Genomic DNA, 22370 nt, shown 5'->3' with positions numbered 1-22370 from the left:
TGCGCCCGATGTTTCCTGCTGTGTTTGCACCTTCAGTGGACGCTCAGGCAGCTCCAGAGAAAAGACTGGAGGACATGATGAGACTGGGAGAGCTCTGCATCGAAGTCCTGCAGCAGAACGACGAGCATCACTCTGAGGTACTTCAGTTGTATTCTCTCTGCTCGGTTTGTGTCAGATCAGCTCTGCCTGAGTGAAGCATCTGAAGACTGGCCCTGTATGTGGACCTACTGTCCTGCATAGTTAGGTGGTTTTGAGTTTTTATGCCTCTGTGCCGGCGACAGCCAGGGCTGGAGGCGTTATGTTTTCCAGTTGTCCATCCATCCATTGCATTCTCGTAAAACATGAAATGTTTTGCTAAAGACTGAAATATTTGATCAGATGACCAAACTGTAAGAAATTCTTAAGACTGATCTTTCTTATTATTATTCAAAGCTAAGAAACTGATGTTTGAAAGCAGTCATTGGTGTAATTGGTCTAATTTTCATTATTAGTTATTTTGGTTTTGATTAATGGAATATTGAATCTGTTAAATGTCAGAATTAACGAGCATCTGTCCATCAGTGGCTCCCTGTTCAAACTGGTGCACAAACAAAAGGGTTTAGCCGACACTAAAATATTAAACCACCACAGCCAAAGTTTGCATCAACTGTCAACACAACTGGAGGAGAGAAGTAACTGAGCAGATTTAAATGAGTATAATCACGAGCTACGCTGCAGTTCCCCTCTTGTCTTTTTATCCTGGCAGTATCTTGTTCATAAGTTTTCTGTATTAAAATATGCAAAATGCATATTTTCAATATCTCGTTAAAGAGGCTAAACCTGTCTGAGTGTGTGATGCATGGATCAAACCATTAGATAATATTAAGTAAGTCAATATTTATCACATGAACTTTGAAATGAACTGAAAGTTCTGTGAGTAGCTGACTTGCATATTACAAAGAAGAGTTTTACTCTGAAACTCTCTTCTCATCTTCAGTTCAAACTCTGCCGCCTGTGTTTTGTTTTGTTGTTTTTTTTTCCCAGGAGACGCCGCGTGTCACCTGATCATTTCATTAACATTCTTGATCACTTTTCGCAGCACTGTCCATTTCCTTCTCTTGCCTCTGCTGCCAGCGCTTGCGCTAAAGTAGCAGATGACATGGCAAGTGGCGGCGCTGCATTCAAAGTCTGCAGCAGAGGCACGATGAAAACAACGCCCACGGCCCATATGCACGCAGCGTTTATACACCACACTGTAAAACTGATCAATCATAGGTGTTGAGACATGCCGGTTTGATCGGCCCTAAGTGGCAGCGTGGCGCCACAGGCATCTGTTTCTGAGCTATTAATAACACGCCGCACTCTGCCGCTGCCATGGCGACCGGTGGATCTCTGCTCCGAGCTGATGTGAGTGATGTTAACTACAAATTAGAGGCTTTTTTGTCAGAGCAGCGCCACAAGCTGTCACAGCTTAAATTTAGAGATGAATCATAATTGTTTACCTGGTTAGTGTCGGCGTCAATCACGTGCTCGCTCCATCATTGCTTTGTGTTGTTGTTTATTTTTTGCCAGAGTTTCATTATGAAAATGTCAAAGTGATGAGCTGGTGTTTCGGGCAGTTCATGTGAATGCAGATTTTTCTTGTTGTTTTTTTTTTTTTTTTTTTTGCTTTACAGTCTTTTCACTTAAAGATCCGTAGCAGACATGTTTGACGCCAGATAAAAATACTCTGCTTGTGTCTGATACAGTTTAATTACCTCATTTTAAAATGACTTCTCTTCCTCCTCCCTCACTGGAAAATTAAGCATCTGTGAATATGCAAATATTATTATTCTTGTCATTTCAAAAGTTAAACTGCTGAACACAAGATGTCTCCTACTTCTCAGTGTACGTGTGTGGTGGAGGTTTCACGTTTCCACATCACACTTGTGTCTTTGCATATTTGACCAGAACTGCTGGTAGATGCGTCAAACAGATGAATGTGAGAGCAGCCGTCCAGTGACAGACAGACAGCACAGTGAAGCTCAAACATCAAAGAGTGAAGGAACAATAAGCAAAATACATTTTTGAGTGGAGGGCGTGGCTTTAAACTTTTAATCAGTTACAGTCTTATGATAAAGAGCAACTAAGAAGAACCTTGGACATAAACACAGGATATATTCAAACGAGACAAGGTCAAAACCTAGGATATGTCTAATACAGCCTGTGGTCCGATCCTGATTTTATAACCACAACATCATTTGAAAAAATCACCAAACACATAAATTAAACACAAAGACTGTTCTGTGATTTCAGCTGTATTTACTCTAAAATGATCACTCAGAGAGACAGAATATCTGTCTTAATTTATCTCTCACACAGAGCACAGCCTCTGTCTGGGCTTTTATTAACCTCAACTACAGAACGTAACAGACTTTTAGAAGAGCCAGATCTTTATTTCTAACTCCTCTGTTTGATTTGTAGAACTGGTCACTTTGGTATTTTAGTATGAAGCCTCATTTTCAGTCACTGTCATTAGCCATGTTAAAGTTGCTGCGTTACGTGTCCATACAAACACGACACTACTAATAATGATAAATGTAAGAAACCAGTTTATTTGCCCTAATTTAGGCTGAGGCTGAGTGTATTGGAAGCACTCCCCCGCTTCTCTGCAGTTCCTGAGCAACCGGGAAACCATAGCAGCTCTGTAGACTGCCCGTAACGAGGTGCAGCCCGAAGCCCCCGGCTGGCGTCCATACACAGTCCAGACATGTACCAGCTTTAATCCCCAGTGTTGTTTGAAAAAAAACTCTCTAAATCTAGCGGAAAAAAAATGTGGCAGCACTGCTGGCTGTAAACCCCCCCCCCGTCGACTGACCAATGGTGGAAATATGATCAGTCAGTCAGTCAGTCAGTCAGGGACATTCCAGGTTAGAGGGCTGGCCCTGCTCATGGTGAAATGTTGGGAAGAATCAGGACTCACATTTACTGACTGTCCACAAACTTACATTCAGTATATTATCATTTATCTGACTGTCCTTTTTTTTTTTTTTTTTGTGTATTCTACCATGGGAAGGGAAGAGAGGTAAGTTTGCTGTATGACTGTTTCCGTCATCCTCTGCTCATTTTTTTGTGTCGTTGTTGTTGTATCACTGTTGGTTTGTGAATTCTGACACACCCTGTTCTCCACGTGTTAAACGCCAGCCATATTTCTGTGTCCATCATTGTGTGTGAATTAATGTGTCTCATGGTTGATGGATTGTTAAAAAACCTTCTCAACTGAGAAAAAAAACAGTTTTTTAATGTTAGTCACAAAGGCCATTTTAGAATTTACTAAATTATTAGTAATAAACTATTTTATTTAAATAAATGTGATTTCTTGCCAGTGCAGATAATCAAAAACGCAGCAGTTATTTTAAGTCTCTTATCTTCTAGATTATGTTCATGTTTTTAGTAACAACTATTCCACTTGAAATCACACTTCAAACACAAAAAACGCACAATATTTTGCTCTTTGTGGGAACTGTTGGGTTTCCCTCTATGATCAAGTAAGGACTTGAGCTTAACTCTGTAAACTGCCTTGAGATAATGTACATCATCATTTGGTGCTATACAAATAAACAGGTTTGTATTATATTTTCGAGCAGTTTGCACCACAGGGAGGAACCTCATGTGGTGAAGGTAGTGTGGCTGCAAGCTTTGTAGATGTGATACCAAGCTAAGCATGTTTAAACGCATTCATGGATGAAGAAAAGAAACACTTAAACTATAGAGAGTATAGACTGACAGTAACCTCTTTGCTCTTATTAAGTGCAGTTTCATATATAATTATTTTCCCACTCGCTGTGAGAGCAGCAGGTCACTGCAGCAGTAAATAACAAACAAAGACAAGAAACAGGATACACCAGTCAAAAAGGATTAATGAGGTAAACGTGAAAGAAAAGCACTGAAAATGAAAGTACAGCATGTGGGTTGAGGTCCTTCAGTACCAGTCAAGACAATGTTTATGCAACTATATCTCCTATAAATTATGTTTATATGTGACTAAATTACATCCCATTTATAACATGTCCCTGAATGAAGTGCAGTTGGGGTGGATGGGAGTAAAAAGAACCCCAGTATCTGGACTATGACCCCAGAGACCGGGGTTCACATCCAGCCCCGTCTGTGGTTTAGCCCACAAAAACACTTTCATTAAGGTTAGTGAAAGATGGGGGTTTAGGTTAAATGTAAATACACCCACAGTGGACTATTCTGTTTTTAACCAGACCAGGATCTTTCTGGAACCTCATCCAGCGCTGTGAGTCTAAACAGAACCATAAAACACTTTAATAAAACTAGAGCCACTACAGGTAAAAGCAGTATTTCAAAACTAATTAGATCCGTTGTCAGTGAATATTTTACTTACATGTTTAATATCAACAATTTTGCCAATGTAATTAAGAGCGTGTTCTCATTATGTTGATGTAAATTGTAATCTAGTTTCCTTCAAAACGTATTTTCTTCTGCAAATTAGTTGTACATAAATATAATTTCTACTTTCTTTACTAATTTCTACTATGCTTTACGCTGCAGGAAACAATGGTATTACAGTGTTCTTAGTTTGTGTCAGCGGTTTGTTGTCGTACCTTTACTGTTTCAACACAGCAGTGCCTCCCTGCACAAAGCCAGGTCCATAAAGAAATGGATCTTGACTGGTCTGCTCTGAGTCCTGACCTCAGCCCCATCCAGCACCTCTGAGATGAACGGGATCACTGGATAACTGACTAATGCTGCTGTGGCTGAATTAACTCCTTACTGTCTACGGGGTCACATTCATTCTCCAAGTTCACCTGCATTCAGCATTTTTGGCTTTGAAAATGGCTCATTGTCGTCTGTGCTCCAACAATCCCCTTCACCTTCACGACACTCTGTCAACAATAAGGAAAATGTTCAGTGATGACACGTCCTCACATTTGGTGGCAAGTCGTTTGTTGAGCAGAGGATCTGGAGGAACATATGTCCTTGGTGGTACAATAAGTACATTAGCCCTTTAAAGCGCTGACACTCCTCTTTTCCTCTTGGAGAACATTTTGGTCGTTAACAGACTGGAGCTTTAAAAAAAAAAAACACTTCTATTTATCTTTATCTTCCAATCACTGTTTTTGTACCTTCTTCCCTCCTTCCTTCCCTCTTTCTGTCTGTTTTCTGTCCTCCCCTCTTTTTTGGCATTTTTGTTCTTCTTGTTTTTTTTTCCCTTGTTACCTTCCTTTCTTTACCCTTTACCCTTATTTTTTCTATTTTTTAATCATTTGTTCTCTTGTTTGTTTCTTTTGCTTCTGCCCCCTTTTCTTTCATTAGCTCCTCTTCTTGCCTTTGTTGCTTTTTCTTCCAGTCGTTCTTTCCTTTTACTAGTTTTCCATCTTTATTCCCTTCTTTCTGACCTTCTTTCACTCTTTTCTTTTACCCCTTCTTCTTACCTTCCTCTCTTCTTCTATTTTCCCTTTGTTAATTTCTCTTCTTCCTGTTTTGTTCACTACTTTTCTTTTTTCATTCTTTCTTTCCATCTGCTCTTTAGTCCTGCCTTCTTCTGTCCTTTAATTTTTCCTTTCTTTTTCTTACCTTTAGAATTACTTTTTGTCTTTAGTCCGAGTTTTTATTTCTTTCAGTCAGGCTTCTATCTTTACTTTTCCATATTTCCCTTGGTCCCTTTATTTCCCCAACTTTCTTTCTACTTTCCCATCTGTCTTGCTGGTTTCTACTATTCTTCCCCTCTTTCTCCATCCTCTGCCCACCTTTTATCTCCCTTTTTGTTTTCTTTCTTCTCTTTTTTTTTTACCTTTTCTTCCCTTTCGTTCTTCTTTTTTTCTGTTTCTCTTTATTCATTTCTGTTCCATCACATTCTTTGTATGTTTTCTTTCCTCCATTCTTTCTTTCCCTTTTCCACCGATCTTCCTTCTGCTCATCAGTTTTAATTTTCTCCTGTCTTCTGTCTCCTCCTTGCCTTCTTCCAGTCCTCCACCATTGTTCATTCACTTTTGTTTTCTTTTTCATTCCTTTCTTTGTTTTTTTCATATTTTCTTAGATTAATATTAATAACATTTCTCTCTTCCATCTATGCTTCTTCCCTCCATTTCCTCCCTTTTCCTTCTCTCTATTCTTCTTCCTGTCTTTCATGTCTTCTTTCATCATTCCTTCCCTCTGAAGTATTTTTTTCTTCTGTCCTTCCCTTCTTTCCTTACTTCTTTGCACATTTCTTCCACTCTACTCCTTTTGTTCATGGTTTCAGCCTTTCTTTTCTATTCCTTCCCTTCTTTTTCTTTACCCACGTTTCCCACTTAAATCCATTTCTTCCATCGTTCCTCCTTCCATTTTTGTTTTCACATCTCCTATTTCTCATTCTCTCTTTTGCCCCCAGATTCACTGCTGCTGTTTTTGTCTCTTCTTTGTTGTCCCTAATGGATTGATGGAACCAGTATTATATATATTTATATGAGCAGCTGTTACTGAAATGGATGTCTTGAGAAGAAAGAGTGAGTGATGAAGAACAGTCAGGCTGGTTTACTGCCAGTTATTGTTAGTAACAGAAAACCAAACAAGGAATGTTTGAAATGCCTGAGGAGTCGTTCTGCAAGGCCACGAGCAGAAGCCGCGCTCTTTACCCCATCTTACATGTCAGCTTCTTCTTCCTCCTTCGTATACAAACACCAACCTCAGTGCAGTGGTTGCACTTTTCCTCAGAAGTCCTTTAGCCATCAATGGCAGCGGTCACCTGAGCAGGCTGACCTCTGTCCACTGGAGAGCCACACAGCCTGGATGCTCTTTAGACTGAAGGTGTCTGCATTAGTGAATCAGCAGGTACTTTCACAACTGCACCTCTGGGCTTTTTTTTTTCCTTCTTTTACACATTAACAGCAGCTGAAAGTCACTACGTTACTACAGCCTCCATATCAGCTTATTTCTGCAGCTTTAACAGGTTGTCTTTCAGAATCAGTTTAGGATACTTTGGTCATCAACACCTTGATAACACATTAGAAACACATCAACACAAGATAACATGAGGGAACCTATTAAACATGTTTTATTATTATGTCTCCGCGCCAACAACAGCCAGAGCCAGAGGCGTTATGTTTTCAGGTTGTCTGTCCATCCCTCCGTCCCATTCTCTTGATGTGGTATCTCAGTAATGCCTTCAGGAAACTCAAATTTGGCACAAACCTTCAATTGGCTTCAAGGATGAACTGATTAGATTTTGGTGATCAGGGGTCAAACTTCAAGGTCATGGTGACCACACAAAACACGGTTTTTGCCTCTTGAATGTCTCAACACCACCTGGAGGGACTGTTTAGATTTGGCACAAACATTCACCGGGACTCAACCATGAACCGACCAGATTTTGTTGGTCAAAGTTCAAGGTCATGGTGACCTTATGTTCTGGTGAATGCAAAATATCAGGAACGCTCAGAGGGAATTTCATTACATCTGACATGTTTTTAGACAAAACTCACAAATTGATACACTAATTATAGCACAATGTAACTCAAATGACTATAAAGGTGCAATGCTCAGGCTCTTTGGCCTTTATTTTTCTGTCAAGCACTTTGTAACCTTGTTAAGAAAAGGGGTATATAAATAAAAATGATGATGATGATCATTATTATTATTAAATTCAGTTCTAAGTCCTCTTGACGACATATTTTGACACAACAATAATAATGATAATATTTTTTTTGTTTTTTAACCTTTATCTATAGAGTGCTGCAGGAACGAGTCCTAAAACGCAGGAATGAGTTGAGCATAATCGCTCTTCTGGAAGACCTTCAGCAAATGCTTTTTGCTGAAACAATTGATGCTCTTGCTTTAATACTTTGATGCTCCTTTTTAAACAAAATTAGAATTTTTGTTAGTGAACCAAACCAAAAACAACTTCCTCTTCATTTCTGTAACTTTTTGCTCTCTGATGTTGTTTTGTTGCTCTCAGGCTTTCTCGTGGTGGCCGGAGCTGATGGCCGAACACGCCGAAACATTTCTGTCTCTGTACAGAGCTGACATGGACGCCGCTCTGCAGGTCCAGCCCGTCGACTCCTGGGACAGCTTCCCACTGTTCCAGCTCCTCAACAACTTCCTGCGAAATGACTGTGAGTCTGACCTCCTCCGTCTTGATGAACTTAGTGTGTAGGGTGTGTTAAAAAGGAAAATGCTGGTATTTTTCTAACTCTGTCAGAGAGATTTGGGGAACGTGACTCCAGCAAGACAACGTGGTGTATGTTACGGCAAAGTGAAATTAGACCACTGGATTAGTTATTGTAGGTAAGTGAAGAGTGACTTACTTCTGGCTAACTTACCGGCTCACGACGGGAGCATTGATTGAAACGTGAATGCCTGTGGTGCTGTAGGGCAGAGACACGTGTTTGAGAGCGAGGCCATTTTTAAGTGAAGTCAATCAGCCAACAGCCTCACCTCATTTTTATGCCTCCTCGCCAGTGTTTCATGTGTTTCATCCATCCATTTGTTCTTCAGTACATCCGTCCCATTCTCATGAACGTGATATTGCAGTAACGCCTCGAGGAAAAAACATTCATGAAGACTCAAGGATCAACTGATTATATTTTGGTGGTCGAAGGTTAGTGATCTCACGTTCTTGTGAATGCAATATATCAGAGAGCCCAGAGAGAATTTCATTACATCTGGCACAAACATTCAAGGATTAACTGATTAGAATCTGGAGGTTAAAGGCCAAGGTCATTGTGATGTCAAAAAACAAGCTTTTGGCCATAACTCATAAATTAATACACGAGTTGAATTGATTTAATTTTATAAATAAATGGTCAAAGGACAATTTCACTGTGATGTCATAATTTTCTGCAAAAAAAACACCTCTGTCCATTATTCAGTGCTGTAACTCAGGAAGGGGAAATTGTTTTCTGCAGAGACATTCAACCATGAAGTGGTAATTCTAATTTTTGACCTTTATTTATTCAGGCAATTTTTTTTTTTTTTTTTGCCTTCATCAAACACACATTTGCAGTTCACACCTGGAAGTTTCCAGGTAAAGCGCTTTGCTCAACAGCACCCCTGTCATGGCACTGAGGGAGGGGCAAGCACCAGCCATATTTATCCTAACCAGCGACCTTCTGGTCTCAAGCCCACATCTCGTCCTCTGCACCACCACTGTCCCCATTTACAACTTTCACAATATTAATACATCAAAGTTTCATTGAATTATCAGAACTGTCGATCAACTCTTCTGCTCAACACCTGTTTTGTTCAGTGTGACATTTAAAAAGCAAATTGTGATCATCAAAACATTTGTTTGTACAATCATTCTTGTATGACATGCAAACATGTCAGGATGAACTCCCCCTTACTTCATCACCATTCACATTTATTCATTTTCATGCCTCTAAAAACTGCAGCTTTTAAATTTTTTTTTTTTTTTGGGAGGAAAATCCCCCGTCCGGCACGGCACGTGGTCTTGCCACTGAGAGCGCTAATTAACACCGATGACGCCAGAGAAAACAAGGCTTGTTAAGAGAGGAGGTTAACAGCACCTCGCACGCTCTGGCAGGGAGGTAATTAACACGAGCGGTAGAGAAAACTGACGGGGCCGGACAAGGGCCACGATCGGTTGCCCACAGTTTATCTTCGGCTCAGCGTCAGCTGGCCTGTCTACCTGTCAGGCACCACATCATCCTCCCATTGCGCTCCAGCATCTTCACTCAGCTCTTGTTCGTTTAGTCAGTGGACAGGAAACTGCAGTATCAGATCTTGGAACAGATGATTGGAGTTTCCTGTCCAAACTGCTTTAAAATACAGTTTCTGCTAAAGTTTGACAAACTCTTAATATAATAATGCAGCTTCAGTCTGATCTATCGCTGCATTTATCAACCAACAGTGTATAAATCTTCACTGTGGTGCTGTTCAAACCCTGACAGTCCTGTTTTTTGTTTCTGTTTTTTTTTTTTTTTTTTTTTTTTTTTTGAGTTCAGTTGAGTTGAGTTGAAATGACAAAACCAAACCTATGGACTCATAATAAACTAACTTGTTGGCTTGCTGTGCTCTGGCCATTGCTGTTAATCCTTGAATATTTTAACTCAATCATTATTCTTTGTCTGTTTTGTGAGTGTAAGAATAGTAAAACACTTCCATACAGCAACAAAACGTGATTTTGGGAATAAGGAAACTTTATTTTTTGATACCTTGTTATTTCTGTAATGTGCTTTTCCGCATCTCAAGGTCCCAACAGTGTGAAAAAGAAACATCAACCTCACAACAGTAAATTTAAGTACAACAAATGTCAACATTGAGCTGCTGTATTTCAAATTGTTGCAGTATTTTCTTTTCCTTTTCCGTAAATTGCATCTCACTGTTAAGGTTTCATTCGACTGCTGGAGAAAAATCTCAGCTCATTGTTTCCTCCCTCCAAGCCCTCTGTCGGCTCCGAGGCTTTGTCTCAGAGCCAGCAGAAAGTTGGCGAGATGCGAGGCGTTATTTAACATGGCTGATGCCAAAGTACCTCCAATACAGTAACAGACAGGCAGGCAGATAGACAGACAGCCCAAGGGCACTGTTGGGAACAAAAAAAACTCTGTTTCATTATGTGAAGAACCCACAAATGTCTTTTTTTTTTTTTTTTTTTTTTGTGGCTCATATCTTTTATATTTTTTCTAATTACCATCCTCTGTTAATGCCGTAATTATTCCAAGTGTCACAACATTAGCTGACTTGAATTGGAATGTAATGAGGCAGTAGATGGAGCCGAAACACAGAACGAGCTAAATCATAGTTTTGACTATTTGCACAAATGAGGTCTTCCCTCTTCGATAATTATGTCTAACGTGAGAGGAAAGAGATTTAAACCCAAACTTGGGTGACAAACGTACAAAAAAAACAGGTTCAGAGTATAATGAAGCTGGTTTACAAGTGGCCTTCTCTGAACCTCACAATAAGTGAACAAACCTTGACTTTTCTATTTGTTCACAGCATTTTTTTAGCCTCCGGGGTGAGGGCCGATCTCGAACGACAGGACTATATTTTACAGACTCTTTGAGGACTTTCTTCAACAAGTGTATTATCTCTCAGTTGTTCTGTAGATTATTTAAATGCTCACTTCATTGTCAGCATGTGAAGGCGAGTGGTTGTGAGGGAGGTGGGTTTTACTCTCCAGAGGGCAAAAAGGCTAGTGTTAATCATGACGGAGCAGAGAGAGAGAGGAATTAAAACTAATGAAGTCCTGAGAGACCAGCCTGCTCGCTTCTCACCCAACACTCTCTGTTCTCGTCTCTCCTCGCTGTGGACTGTTACTGTCGCTGAGGATTCATCTGTCTGTTTGACAGTCTGTCTCAAACCCACGAGGAGGGGCTGGGGTGAGGGGGATGTAAACACAATATCATTTGTGCAGGGGAACAGCCCTGCCACAGTACAAATTCTACCTTTGTAAGTCTTTTAATGTTCAGGTTTGTTTGAATATCAGATTATTTTCGGGTCAAGTTCTTCCACAACAAACTGGGACAAGCATTTGTTGCACAGGGGCATTATCCTGCTGAAACGGACAAACACAAAGAGTTTGTTGCCACATAGCTGGAGGAACACAGTTGTCTAAAATATCGCTGAATGCTGAATCGTTAAAGTAATAGTTCAACATTTTGGGAAATTCCGTCATTCACTTTCTCACTGAGAAGATCAGTACCACTCATGTCTGCAGCCCTGGCTTTGTCTAAAGACAACGAAATCCACCTGGCAGCATTTCTAGAGCTCGCTAAGCAACACGTATCTTTAATCCAAACAAAAACCAAAGTGCAAAAATAAAGAATTTTACTGGGGTTATGTGGACCATTTGGAGTCTCACAAGACTCTCGGAAGTCACTGGTCTTTTGTTTCCAGTCTCGGTGCTCAACTAAGATACATATAGGTATGGATTCTTTCGTCTAACTAATAAATGTATTCCCAAAAATGCCAAAACATTCCTTTGAGAGATCATTTCATTGGACAAGGGTGTCCATATAATGTATATTCTGATAAAGCTCCCCCACACTCTAAAGGTAGATGTCCATGTGTTTGTGATTATAAAGCAGGTCTAGGTTCTATATTAATACTGTGAAAGTATCAAAGCCTCAGTCCAGAAATGTACACAGCCTGTATTCAGAAACTGAGCCTTAAAACCAGCTGTCAGGACTGGTATCAATGAATGACCCACTCTAACTGCCCTCCACAGAAATGTCATTTCTAGGAGACACGGTTGTGCAAAGCAGTCTCATTTGTCTGTTTCTGTTTCCATGGTAACAGTCTGAAAAGTGACTAAATGTTTTCACCTGATCTTCTTTTGGCCCCACCCCCTCCCACAGCACACCTGTGTAACGGGATGTTCCACAAACACCTGCAGGACCTGTTCGTCCCCCTGGTGGTCCGCTACATCGACCTGATGGAGTCGTCCATCGCCCAGTCCATCCACCGCGGCTTCGAGCAGGAGACCTGGCAGTCCGTCAAGTAAGACTCCGCCCACCTCTTGCTCGTCCATCAGCATTAGAAAAAAAATAATTGCAGTTTTCCACAGTCTGCCCTGCTGCTGATCCTCATTTCACTGCTTTGCTCTCTATACATTATACCTCTGAGTAGAAGCAGCATTTATACCTGAACCTGTACTATAATTATATATTGTGAAAACCCATGTAACATAAAGTTAATTATATGACAAATAACACCTGAAACATATATTAAATATATATGATATGTGACATTTTGTATATCATATACAGATCAAATCAAAAGTAAGGATTGTCTCATGTCTCGTTTTTGGACGCATTAAAAGATCATTTGGTCACATTCATACTCAATAAAATGAAAATGATCCTCTGCTCTGAAGAGGTCGTATAAGGCCCAGTTCATGAACTCCGTCAGGTTCAGTGGATCCTGTCTCATAGAAACTGTCTCTTATTGTCATTCTTACCTTCAGTTTACTATCAGCAGTGATGATTTGTCACGGTGGGATACTGACTGCTGCATGAATGTAACGGGGACAATAAAACACGAGACAGCTGAACAAATGCAACACTGCTCAGGACAACACAGGAACAAAAGGAGGCAGAGCTGAATGTACAACACACACAGCAAGGACACACTAGAGTCAAGAACGATGTTCCGAGCCGCACTCTTTAACAAAAAGCACCTGAACTGAAAGAAAATAGAAAAAAATAGAAGTGAGCAGTGACTTTTCTGTTTGCTATTCATGAATTACTGCAGACAGAACAAGTGGCTGCTGTTATATATTACTATTCTCCTGTGTGTGTCCTGTGGTGAAGAACGGCGACTGTTACTGTCACTATTTCTTCTCTTTCTCTTTCTCTTTTATTGTTTTACATTTTCCTTTTCTGCCATCGATCGACCTCAGGTCACTGACTAACAATCTAGCGAGCGTTCCTCTTCCCAAAGTCCCCAGCCTTCCCCTCACGCTCCCGCAGATGCCCAGTTTCTCAGCACCTGCCTGGATGGGACCGCTGTGTGAGAACACGTATGTACGAGGGGGGCGGGGCCGGAGGGGGTAGACACCTCGGAGGCTCTGGACTAGAGGTCTTCACACTGTCTGAGACGGTCTGTGAAACAGGCACCCAAAACTATTTTACCTGAATCCACAGTGGGATCAGTCAGCAAGAAAAAGACCCAAACCTACGTGTACAGCCGTGTCAGCGAGGCTGACGTGTTCATTACGCACCAGAACACTCACCTGCTGGACTGATGCAAAGTAACGAGATCCTTGATGAGTGAGTGGTGAAGGGTTTATCCTCTGCATGGAGGATAAATCTGACCAACCCTCACCCGGCTCTATACTGTCCGGCCCTTTGGCTCCGTATTTAAATGCAGCCTTCAGAGGATGTGGCCCCTGAGTAGGGACACAACTTGTATCTTACTGCCTGCATGGTAACGTGTGTAATTCATATTTTTTTGATAACATGCTAATATTAGCATGTGCAAATTTTAGCAAGTCAAACATCTCTGTACACCTGAATGTGTAACAGGTGTGTGTAGTTGTTCACTCCCCTCTCATGTTGAACTGTTCCCATCCTGCAGGGTCGAGTCAGAATTTTACAAAGGTCAAAGATCTGTGGTCAGACCTGAATCAGACTTAACATGTGGAAAGGAGACCTGGATCAGTTCAGGTCTGGTCTTTTGGTTTTGGGGGGGTCAGGTGTGGGTGAAGACCTCTAGCCTGGGCAGTCCTCTGTCAGTCCTGAATGCTTGCCAGTGGCGCCGCAGCCCCACTTCTGTTCATGTGTCTGTATGTTTGTCTACATGACGACAATGAATTATTGTATCAGGACATTTCTCTACTGATTGTTTTTGCTTTTTTTGCTCTCCTGCATGAAGCGCCACTCAAGTTTTATTTTAAAAGTCATTTATTGAAATCCACAATACCTCCTGTGCTGCCGCTCGATCCGAGCCTCTGAGCGAACTGAAGCGCGCGCAGCGTTATTCTTGTCTGAAGGAGCCAGGCTCAGCGTGCGAGGGAGGTTTGTGGTTTCAAATTGTTTCTGTGACACTGTGGCTCTTCTGTCAGCGGGGCGCCGCCTGCATGCCATCGTTCCTCAGAGACTTTGTCGGTGAAGATTTTGTGATGCGCCGTGTGTCACGAGTCCCTGTGCTGTGTGTGTGTGTCGATGTTGAGAATATCAGTGTGATAATAACATGTCGCCTCAATTTTGGTTACAGCTTGCACGGAATAAATCTACCTGACATCTTGTAAGTTTGAGAGATGTTGCGTTGTCACATGTTTTCTTCAGTATCAAAACAGGACAAAACGTAAAAGACAAACTGAAGAAAACCAACAAGCGAGATCGTCCTTGAGGATTTGCTGTTTTACAACATGTTCAGTTCCTCCATGTTTTAATGTGGTATTGATTTTAATGTTGTAACTGTTTACCAGGAACAAAAGGAAAGTAGTGGAGCGTTGTCCTGCAAACATGTTGTATTGTGGTTACAAATGAGTTCAAAACCTCAAACCAACAGATCATAGCAGCCTTTGTGTTCGTGTATATAAGAATCCCAGGCATTGCTTTCACCCTCACATGCTGCTCCATCTCTCCACCCATCTTCCCTTTGTATCATATAACTCCATTATCAAAACAAGTGGAAAAAGTAAAATCTGTACAAAGGAATTTTAAGCAAAGTAACTTTTTCATCTGATCTTGAGCTTTGAAGCCCCAGAGATGAAAAACCTGAGGACCTCAGGCTGGATCCAGCTGACAGGACATAAAGGAACTATAGATGAGTGTCCTGAGATCAGTAAAAGAAAATATTACTACTACTACTAAAACATCAACCAGTTAGTTTAGCCAACATTCAGCAAATGTTTTGGTCAAATATCCAGTTTTCCTCCTACTTTTCTCCTCTTGGCCTGATTCATTAACCTTTGTGCGTCCTTCAGGACATATTTTTCCTTTTCATTTATGATTTTTAAAAAAAATCATTTTGGCTGTGTTAATGTAAACAGCCTATATTTTTCACAGAGTGTGTATTTTGGGGGAATTTGGATCAGGACTGATGTTGAATCAAAAATTAATTCAGTGAAAGTGGAAAATAATATTTATATATACACCTTTATCGCTGTTTTGGATGCAAACATTTTTGTCCTCTGCGGATGTCAATGTATTTCAGAAAGACACAAAAATAACATGAATATACACAACAAGTAATATCAGAACAGGTGAGCAAACTCTTCAGCTTGGTCACTAACAGGACTACATGTTTATTCAAAAGATATATTTGTGCCATTGACTCCCATCAGGGCTTTAAATAAAAGAGGATGGTGCAACACAGCTCATAAGCTGCAACGGCTTTCTCCCTTTTGGACTCTGCTGCTCTCCGTACCCTCGAAAGTGAACATTAGCTGTTGGTCAACAGCTCTGTGTGACTTCACTAAACTTGAACTTGACATAAAAGTTTTGTGTCTTGACTTCACGATCGAATCCAGTGATCTGTACAGTTCCAATGAAAATAATAGTTTTGCTGTTTTAAAAGCTGCTGTGATCAGCCCTGAGACAGAAATATGCATCATGAGAAATATAAGATTTTCTATCGCTGGGTTTTTGACAGACACACTGAGCCATGAGCTGCAGAACTGTCAGAGTTAGTGTCCATGTTGGGGGGGTCTCAGGAGGCTGATTGAGGGTGTGTTTCTTAAAAAGGCTCCTCATTCCGACTCCCCCAGCCTTTCCCACAACACGGACCACACTGTTCCTCTACCTCACTTCACTTGGCCCTCCTCGAACCAATGAAAAGAGAGAGAGAGAAAAAAAAGCTGGCACTTCATTAGCATGCACAGACGGGCGAGTGGGATCGTCCCGTTCCCCGGGGAGCAGGGCAGAGCGCGCTCAGAGAAGAGCACCACTAATTAGACATGAGGGGGATTGCCACCGAGCGTTTAATTGCACTGCGGACTCAGCCCGAAGCGTTTATTCCTGTGCGCCACTTGTTAAGGTAACAGTCTTTTAAAGGCGTAGTGAGAAAAGTGAGGGAGTGAGTGGCGCTTGTTCTAACCCCCCACCCCCACCCCCCACCCATCTCCCTCCTCCATCCTCTCGTGGCTGTCATTCTAGCCAGGCGCTGTACACTTGGATGTCGGTGGCGGCAAGCGTTGCCATGTGTTGCCGTGTAACCTGTGCGCAGGGGAGAAGGCGGGGAGATGTCCATCTGTCTCTGTATCAGCCTGGTGCTGCGTTTACTGACTGAAACCACTCAGCTCTGCACCACAAACTTCAGAACCTGATGATGAACCACACCAGAACCTGAACTTGCATGTCTTCTACGAGTCTTCATCAGGACTGAACTGTTTTCTCTCACCAACGGTTGCACAAAACACACACAGATGATCACACCAGTGAATCTGCATGAAATCAATTTGCTGCAGACACATGATTCATCAGCAGTGTTTACATGAAATGACTAATATCCTGGATCAATGCAGCTGCTAAAAGCTGACCTGACACATGTTGTCAGAAAATCAACCAAATATAACTACACGTTATGCGTCTGCATTATTCTAATAATAATGATAACAGACAAATAATAGAAGTTGTACAAAATAAAACAGTTCTTTTCCAGGAAATTCTCAAGGAAAGTAGTTGAAAATTAGAGACTTGCATATAAAAAATAAGCACTTCCAAGTGACTCCTTTCAACAGCAGGTTGTAAAGGCTCAGGTGTTGGAGTGTTCCTGAACGCACCAACATAGTCAGTTTTACAAAATGGTCCCTGCTCACAGATCACATGGTTTAGGCGTCAGAGTGTTGTCATTGTTCTGCTGGTTTGAGACTCTCTCAACTGAAAACAGTGGGTCACTTTCTGAGACTGTCCATCACCAAATTAATGCAACTGTAGACAAACAAACCACTGACAGGGTCTCTCCCTCCTAAAGAGAGAAAGCACGATGTACAATTACATTACAAAGACTCGTAGACAAAAAGATTACAGCTGGTGTTGTAGAGTGCTGCAGGGACTACATGTTTAGCCTCAGCCTGGTCTCTTCTGATAAAAAGTCAGTGGCATTTTTTTATTGCCTTTTGGATTATTACAGAAAATAAGTTCTGTGAAAAACAACAGTTAATGATCCTGACAGGTTTTGTTCAGCAGGATCATCTTCATCTTCATGACCGCTAAACTTCAACTTGTAGTTTGTTTTAGCTCTGAGTTCTTCTACAAAAGCCTTTCCTCTGACAAAGTTAGTAACAGTTTGTAAGAGTAGAAACACAGCGAGGCTGTAAAGGTGGACTGGTGAGGAGATCAGTTTTCATGTTCAGCGAGATGGAGTTAAGCAACCGGCCTTTTTATAAGAGACATAAAAGCTTAAAGGAATCAGGACTGGGGTATTTTCTGATGTATTTTATGTCATAGAATAAAACATGAAAAAGTTTGAGCTTGTGTTGACCATAGATCTTATCTCAGTCATCTGATAAAAACCCAGAGACTTCGGGACAAAGGAACCATAGGTGCAAAAATGCAAACTTAGACCCAGATATTAGGCCTCATTCCTGCAGCACTCTATATGTTCGGCATCAGTGAGTTCACAACGATCTGCTCAGGTCCGAGTGACAGAAATTTCATCATCAGAGGTTGTATGCAAGGCTCTGTGTGGACATGCCTGCATCCTCCATTCTGTTGTGACCACCACCATGCTTCAAGGGCACCAAATGTGCATGTGTCCTCCAAGTGGGCAAGACAGTCGTACAATAAAAACATAATAAAAGGACATGGTGGAACAAATAAACATCAGATGAGATCCTGTACCCAACACAGCAGGTCCATATTAAAAGTGTGGGTTAATGTCGTACGTGTAGATTCGGTGAATAACTCCCTCCATCCTCCCTGCAGTAATGGCTCAGCCACCTCCGAGGATTTGTTCTGGAAGTTGGATGCTCTGCAGATGTTCGTGCTGGACCTCCACTGGCCAGAGCCCGAGTTTGCCAAACATCTGGAGCAGAGACTCAAACTGATGGCCAGCGACATGATGGAGGCCTGTGTGAAGAGGTCAGACTGGACCTCAGGGTTCACATCTGTCTCCATCCTTCTCACGCTGTTTTTGTGCCTCACAACAAAATTCATGGGATTTTTTTGTTTAGTTTTTTTAAATATTATGAAAATAGAAACCAATAAACAACACAACTGTCCCTCCAGTAATTAACTTCTGAGCTATGATCCAAAGAAGCTCAGGCAAAAATAACCTTTTATTTTTTAACCTGATTATCTCTGAGTTTTGAAAGTAATAGTTAAATAACTATATTCTGTTCACTTTTATTAAAAAGCTGCAGTCTGTCGGTAAAATAACAAAAACTTGAACTTAAGTTATAAAAACCTCTCTTTTGTTTCGTCTCACAGAACAAAATCTGCATTTGACGCCAAAATGCAGAAAGCGAGCAAGTCGACGGATTTCCGGGTTCCTTTGTCAGTCTGCACCATGTTCAACGTGCTGATGGACGCCAAGAAGCAGTGCTCCAAACTCTGCGTGCTGGACACCGGTCAGGAGGTGAGCTCACGGTCACATCGTCTTCTAATCCGAGGGTGAAACACAAAGAAGAAAGGATTTAATCAAGCAAACAAATCTGCCAGTCTGTAAAATAATTTTCAAAATTATTTCAATTCAAATCAGATGGTTCATTATCATGTTTATGATCCTGGTGATTGGTGAATGGACACTTTTATACTGCTTTACTATCTGAGCAGACAAATCACTTTACACACTAAACTCTCATTCGCTCAGTGATAACAGAGGAGCAGCCGTGCAGATGGAAAATGGAGGAGGTTGGCTTCAGTATGTTAGTGCAGAGATCTGCCTCACACCAGGATCAGATGTTGTCAGTCCAGTGTCCACGTTCAACAGCCGTAGTTTCTGTTTCTGTGAACTCAGACAGAAAACAGGGGCTGTGCTCGAAAAGTCTTTTTTTCTTAGGAAGGTTCTTAACTGAGCAGCAGCCATGAGAAGAGCTGAGGAAAGGAGCTTCGGTGCTTCCTATCTTTTCTCCTTTAGCATAGGATCCATTGGAGCTTCCTTCACATGAGGAAAGGAGATAATGCCATCCCATAATTCCCAGCAGGAGCAACATTTAAAGCGATGCCCCATAGTAGTTTCACCCCTCAGACCCACGTAAACATAGAAACAACATCCACAGCTTTGATTGACCGTCATCTAGAAGAACAAGCATGTTGAAATTCTATTTCATAACAAAGTACATGTACACATATCATTTCATTAAACCCCTTGATTGTGTAATGCAAAAAAATGCAAAAATGAATTTTCTTTGCTTAACAATTGTATAAAAAGGTGAAAAGTGCTCATCAGGAAACTCAATATACTTATGTCTGAATATAATTTATGTTCACTTCTTTATTTTTATTATTTCTTCAGCTCAACTTTCCCTTCTCGTATCTTCCCTTCATGTTATCTCTGCTTTTGTTTTCATCTGTTGAGTCGTGGTCTCCTCGGAGTGATGGTTGTGTATAAAGGGAAAACATCACGTCTCAGTGAGGGGTGGTTGTGTTCTGGACAGGAAAACTTACCTGGATTATAGAACCACAGCAGTGACTTTATCACTGTGTTTGTCTCCTGTGTGTTAGAAATAAAGCTGGTTTAAATGCAGTCAAGCTCTCCTTATGAATTCTCCTTCACATCTTTCCTTGACCTCCTGATGTTTTCCATTGAGGTAAAGTGGTTAGGTAAGGAGAAGTTTTTGACTTTTCGACCGCAGCCCTGGTCTTGAATGTTCCCTTGGAACAGACGTAGGTGTCCACAGTCTCGGTGCTGACGCTGATCCGACTCTTCACAGACCTGAATCCTCTCTCGTCAATCAGCTTTGTTTTAGGTTTTGCAGATGGGATGAAAACAACATTGTTCACATGATCAGGATTCTGAATGTGTTTGTCACATCTCAACCATCTTTTGACTGTATCGGCGCACCAAGGTTGACAGTTTGTGCCTCGCTGTAATTGGTACATTGAGGGAAAGGGGAGTTGCTGAGGACACTTCGCTTCTCGTGTCCAGGTTCACCAAATCTGAACTCTTCACAAAAGGCTCCACACAGATTCACTCCACTTCTGCACTTATTGCAATGATTCCATTGAAATTAACTGATTTTGCTGTTATAATTGCTAGTTTGACCAGGCCCTGATCTCAGCATTATTCTGTCTAGTTTCAAAAGACTGCAGCTCATTCCTAGAGAAAAAATCTGAAACAAGAGAAGGAACTTGGAACAAGAGAAATAATCTCCAAGTTGGCAAAATATTTTTCATGTTTGTAGAAAAATGAGTCTTGGCTGAACATCAGACTAAATCACTTAAGATGGATGGATGTTTGTGTTTTTCAGTTTACATCTCACAGGCTTGTTCCTGACAGAGTGAAAGTCTGTCAGCCTCTAAAATCCTCAGCCATCTTTTATTTTCAGCCCTCACACTGAACAGGTCAAGTCAGACTGTCAGATCAGCCACTAAAACGTGACTGTTTCCCTCCAAACATCCAGCAGACGGGGAGTTCAGGTGTATTTGTGTTCACTTGAAACGGCCAAACGCTCGACACGAGCTGTTAAATGGATGGCCGTGAAGCCTGTGTGAGGCGGCAGCCTTGGCGTCGCTAAGAGCGAAACCCTTGGCTGCCGGCAGTCTTGACAGAGAGCTAAGCTCGCTGTTCTCTTAACCTTCAGCTTCCTCTCTTCTCCAGCTTCCACACGCCACCACCGCCGCTCGAAAAACACCATCTGTCCATTTATTCCTGCCGACGCACGCCGAAAAAATGCCTACACAGAGACACACTATTATATCAACACTCAAGGCATCCACATACTGATGGGCTCTACTGCTGTCTTTTATTATTCTCAAATTCTCAAAATGTAACAAAAATATACAAATATTTTCCATAAAATTAAGGAATTTCACCCTGTTTTATTAAAATGTTTTAAAAAGGACAATGCTGAAATTCTTATTTAATTTAAATAATTTATATGCTGTTAAAGGTCCATATTTTACACTTTTCCTGTGTTTTATCTGAAGTGTTGATCTCCAGCAGAAGATATATTCGTGGTTTCAAGAACCATCTCAGTGTAGTTTTACATCTCCTCTCTCAGGCTTCTCTCTGGAGCTCTAGTAACAACAGGTCAGTCAGCCAATCAGAGGAGAGGATCTGAGCCTCGCTTCTGATTGGCTGACTGTTTTCTGAGTGATCCAGTAAAAATATAGCAGATTTCAGGTAAACACTCAGAGAAACCAAATCCTGTAAGGTTGGATGGTGGGTCCAGGTGGGCGGGGCTTTGGGAAAGGCTGAGGGTGGTGACTGCTTTGTTGTGACATCACAAAGTTGCAGAAGTCCTGACGGCTGGTTTTAAGGCTCAGTTTCTGAATACAGGCTGTGTGCATTTCTCTGTGGACTGAGGCTTTGATACTTTCACAGTATTAATATAGAACCTGGACCTGCTTTATAATCACAAACACATGGACATCTACCTTTAGACTGGATGGAGCTTTAAACAATAAGATTTTATAAGCTCATGTGTACTTAAAAGTGTCTGTGAAAAAATAAGTACATTTTTAAAGCTGTCAAATTCAGTGTAATGAAGTTAAATGTGAAATATTACTCTTGAACACACCCCTGCATCTCCACAGAGTAATAAGATGAAGACAAATGAGCTGACAAGTAAAGAATAAATTGGACAAAAAGCTAAAAACTGATGTATTTGATGAATAACTTGCCACAAAGACTAAGTTGTGAATACAGTGTCAACAGTGAGGTCAGTTCACATGTTTAGCACAATACAAGACAAGTTCACAGTCTCTGTGTGGTGTTAATGCAGCTCAAGAGCAGGGCTCATGTTTCCAGAAATAGGATCTTTACATCTTGACTCTGAATGCAGCTCATTAATGGCTCAATTAGAATAAAATAACCCTCCTCCCCCCACCCCACCC

At 41.2% G+C, this 22370-nt stretch overlaps 1 protein-coding gene across 10 annotated transcripts in view; it reads left to right on the top strand.

Moving 5' to 3' along the window:
- cadps2 (Ca++-dependent secretion activator 2) overlaps window positions 1–22370 on the top strand; it is a 186456-nt gene that overhangs the window by 134816 nt on the left and 29270 nt on the right. For 5 of the 10 annotated variants that reach the window (XM_071460078.1, XM_071460068.1, XM_071460090.1 and 2 more), the window contains exons 17-22: window positions 37–137; window positions 7919–8075; window positions 12282–12423; window positions 13325–13444; window positions 18297–18452; window positions 18801–18948. In XM_071460078.1, coding sequence (XP_071316179.1) covers window positions 37–137; window positions 7919–8075; window positions 12282–12423; window positions 13325–13444; window positions 18297–18452; window positions 18801–18948 — 824 coding nt within the window. The other 5 variants (XM_071460092.1, XM_071460091.1, XM_071460095.1 and 2 more) reach the window with 4 other exon arrangements.

The sequence above is a fragment of the Trachinotus anak genome, unplaced genomic scaffold (assembly GCF_046630095.1).
Source record: "Trachinotus anak isolate AG129_WGS33_773 ecotype Australia unplaced genomic scaffold, CSIRO_AGI_Tana_v1 ptg000002l, whole genome shotgun sequence".
Classification (NCBI taxonomy): domain Eukaryota; kingdom Metazoa; phylum Chordata; class Actinopteri; order Carangiformes; family Carangidae; genus Trachinotus; species Trachinotus anak.
Note: the sequence above shows the minus strand (reverse complement) of the source record. Positions and strands in the feature narration are given on the sequence as shown.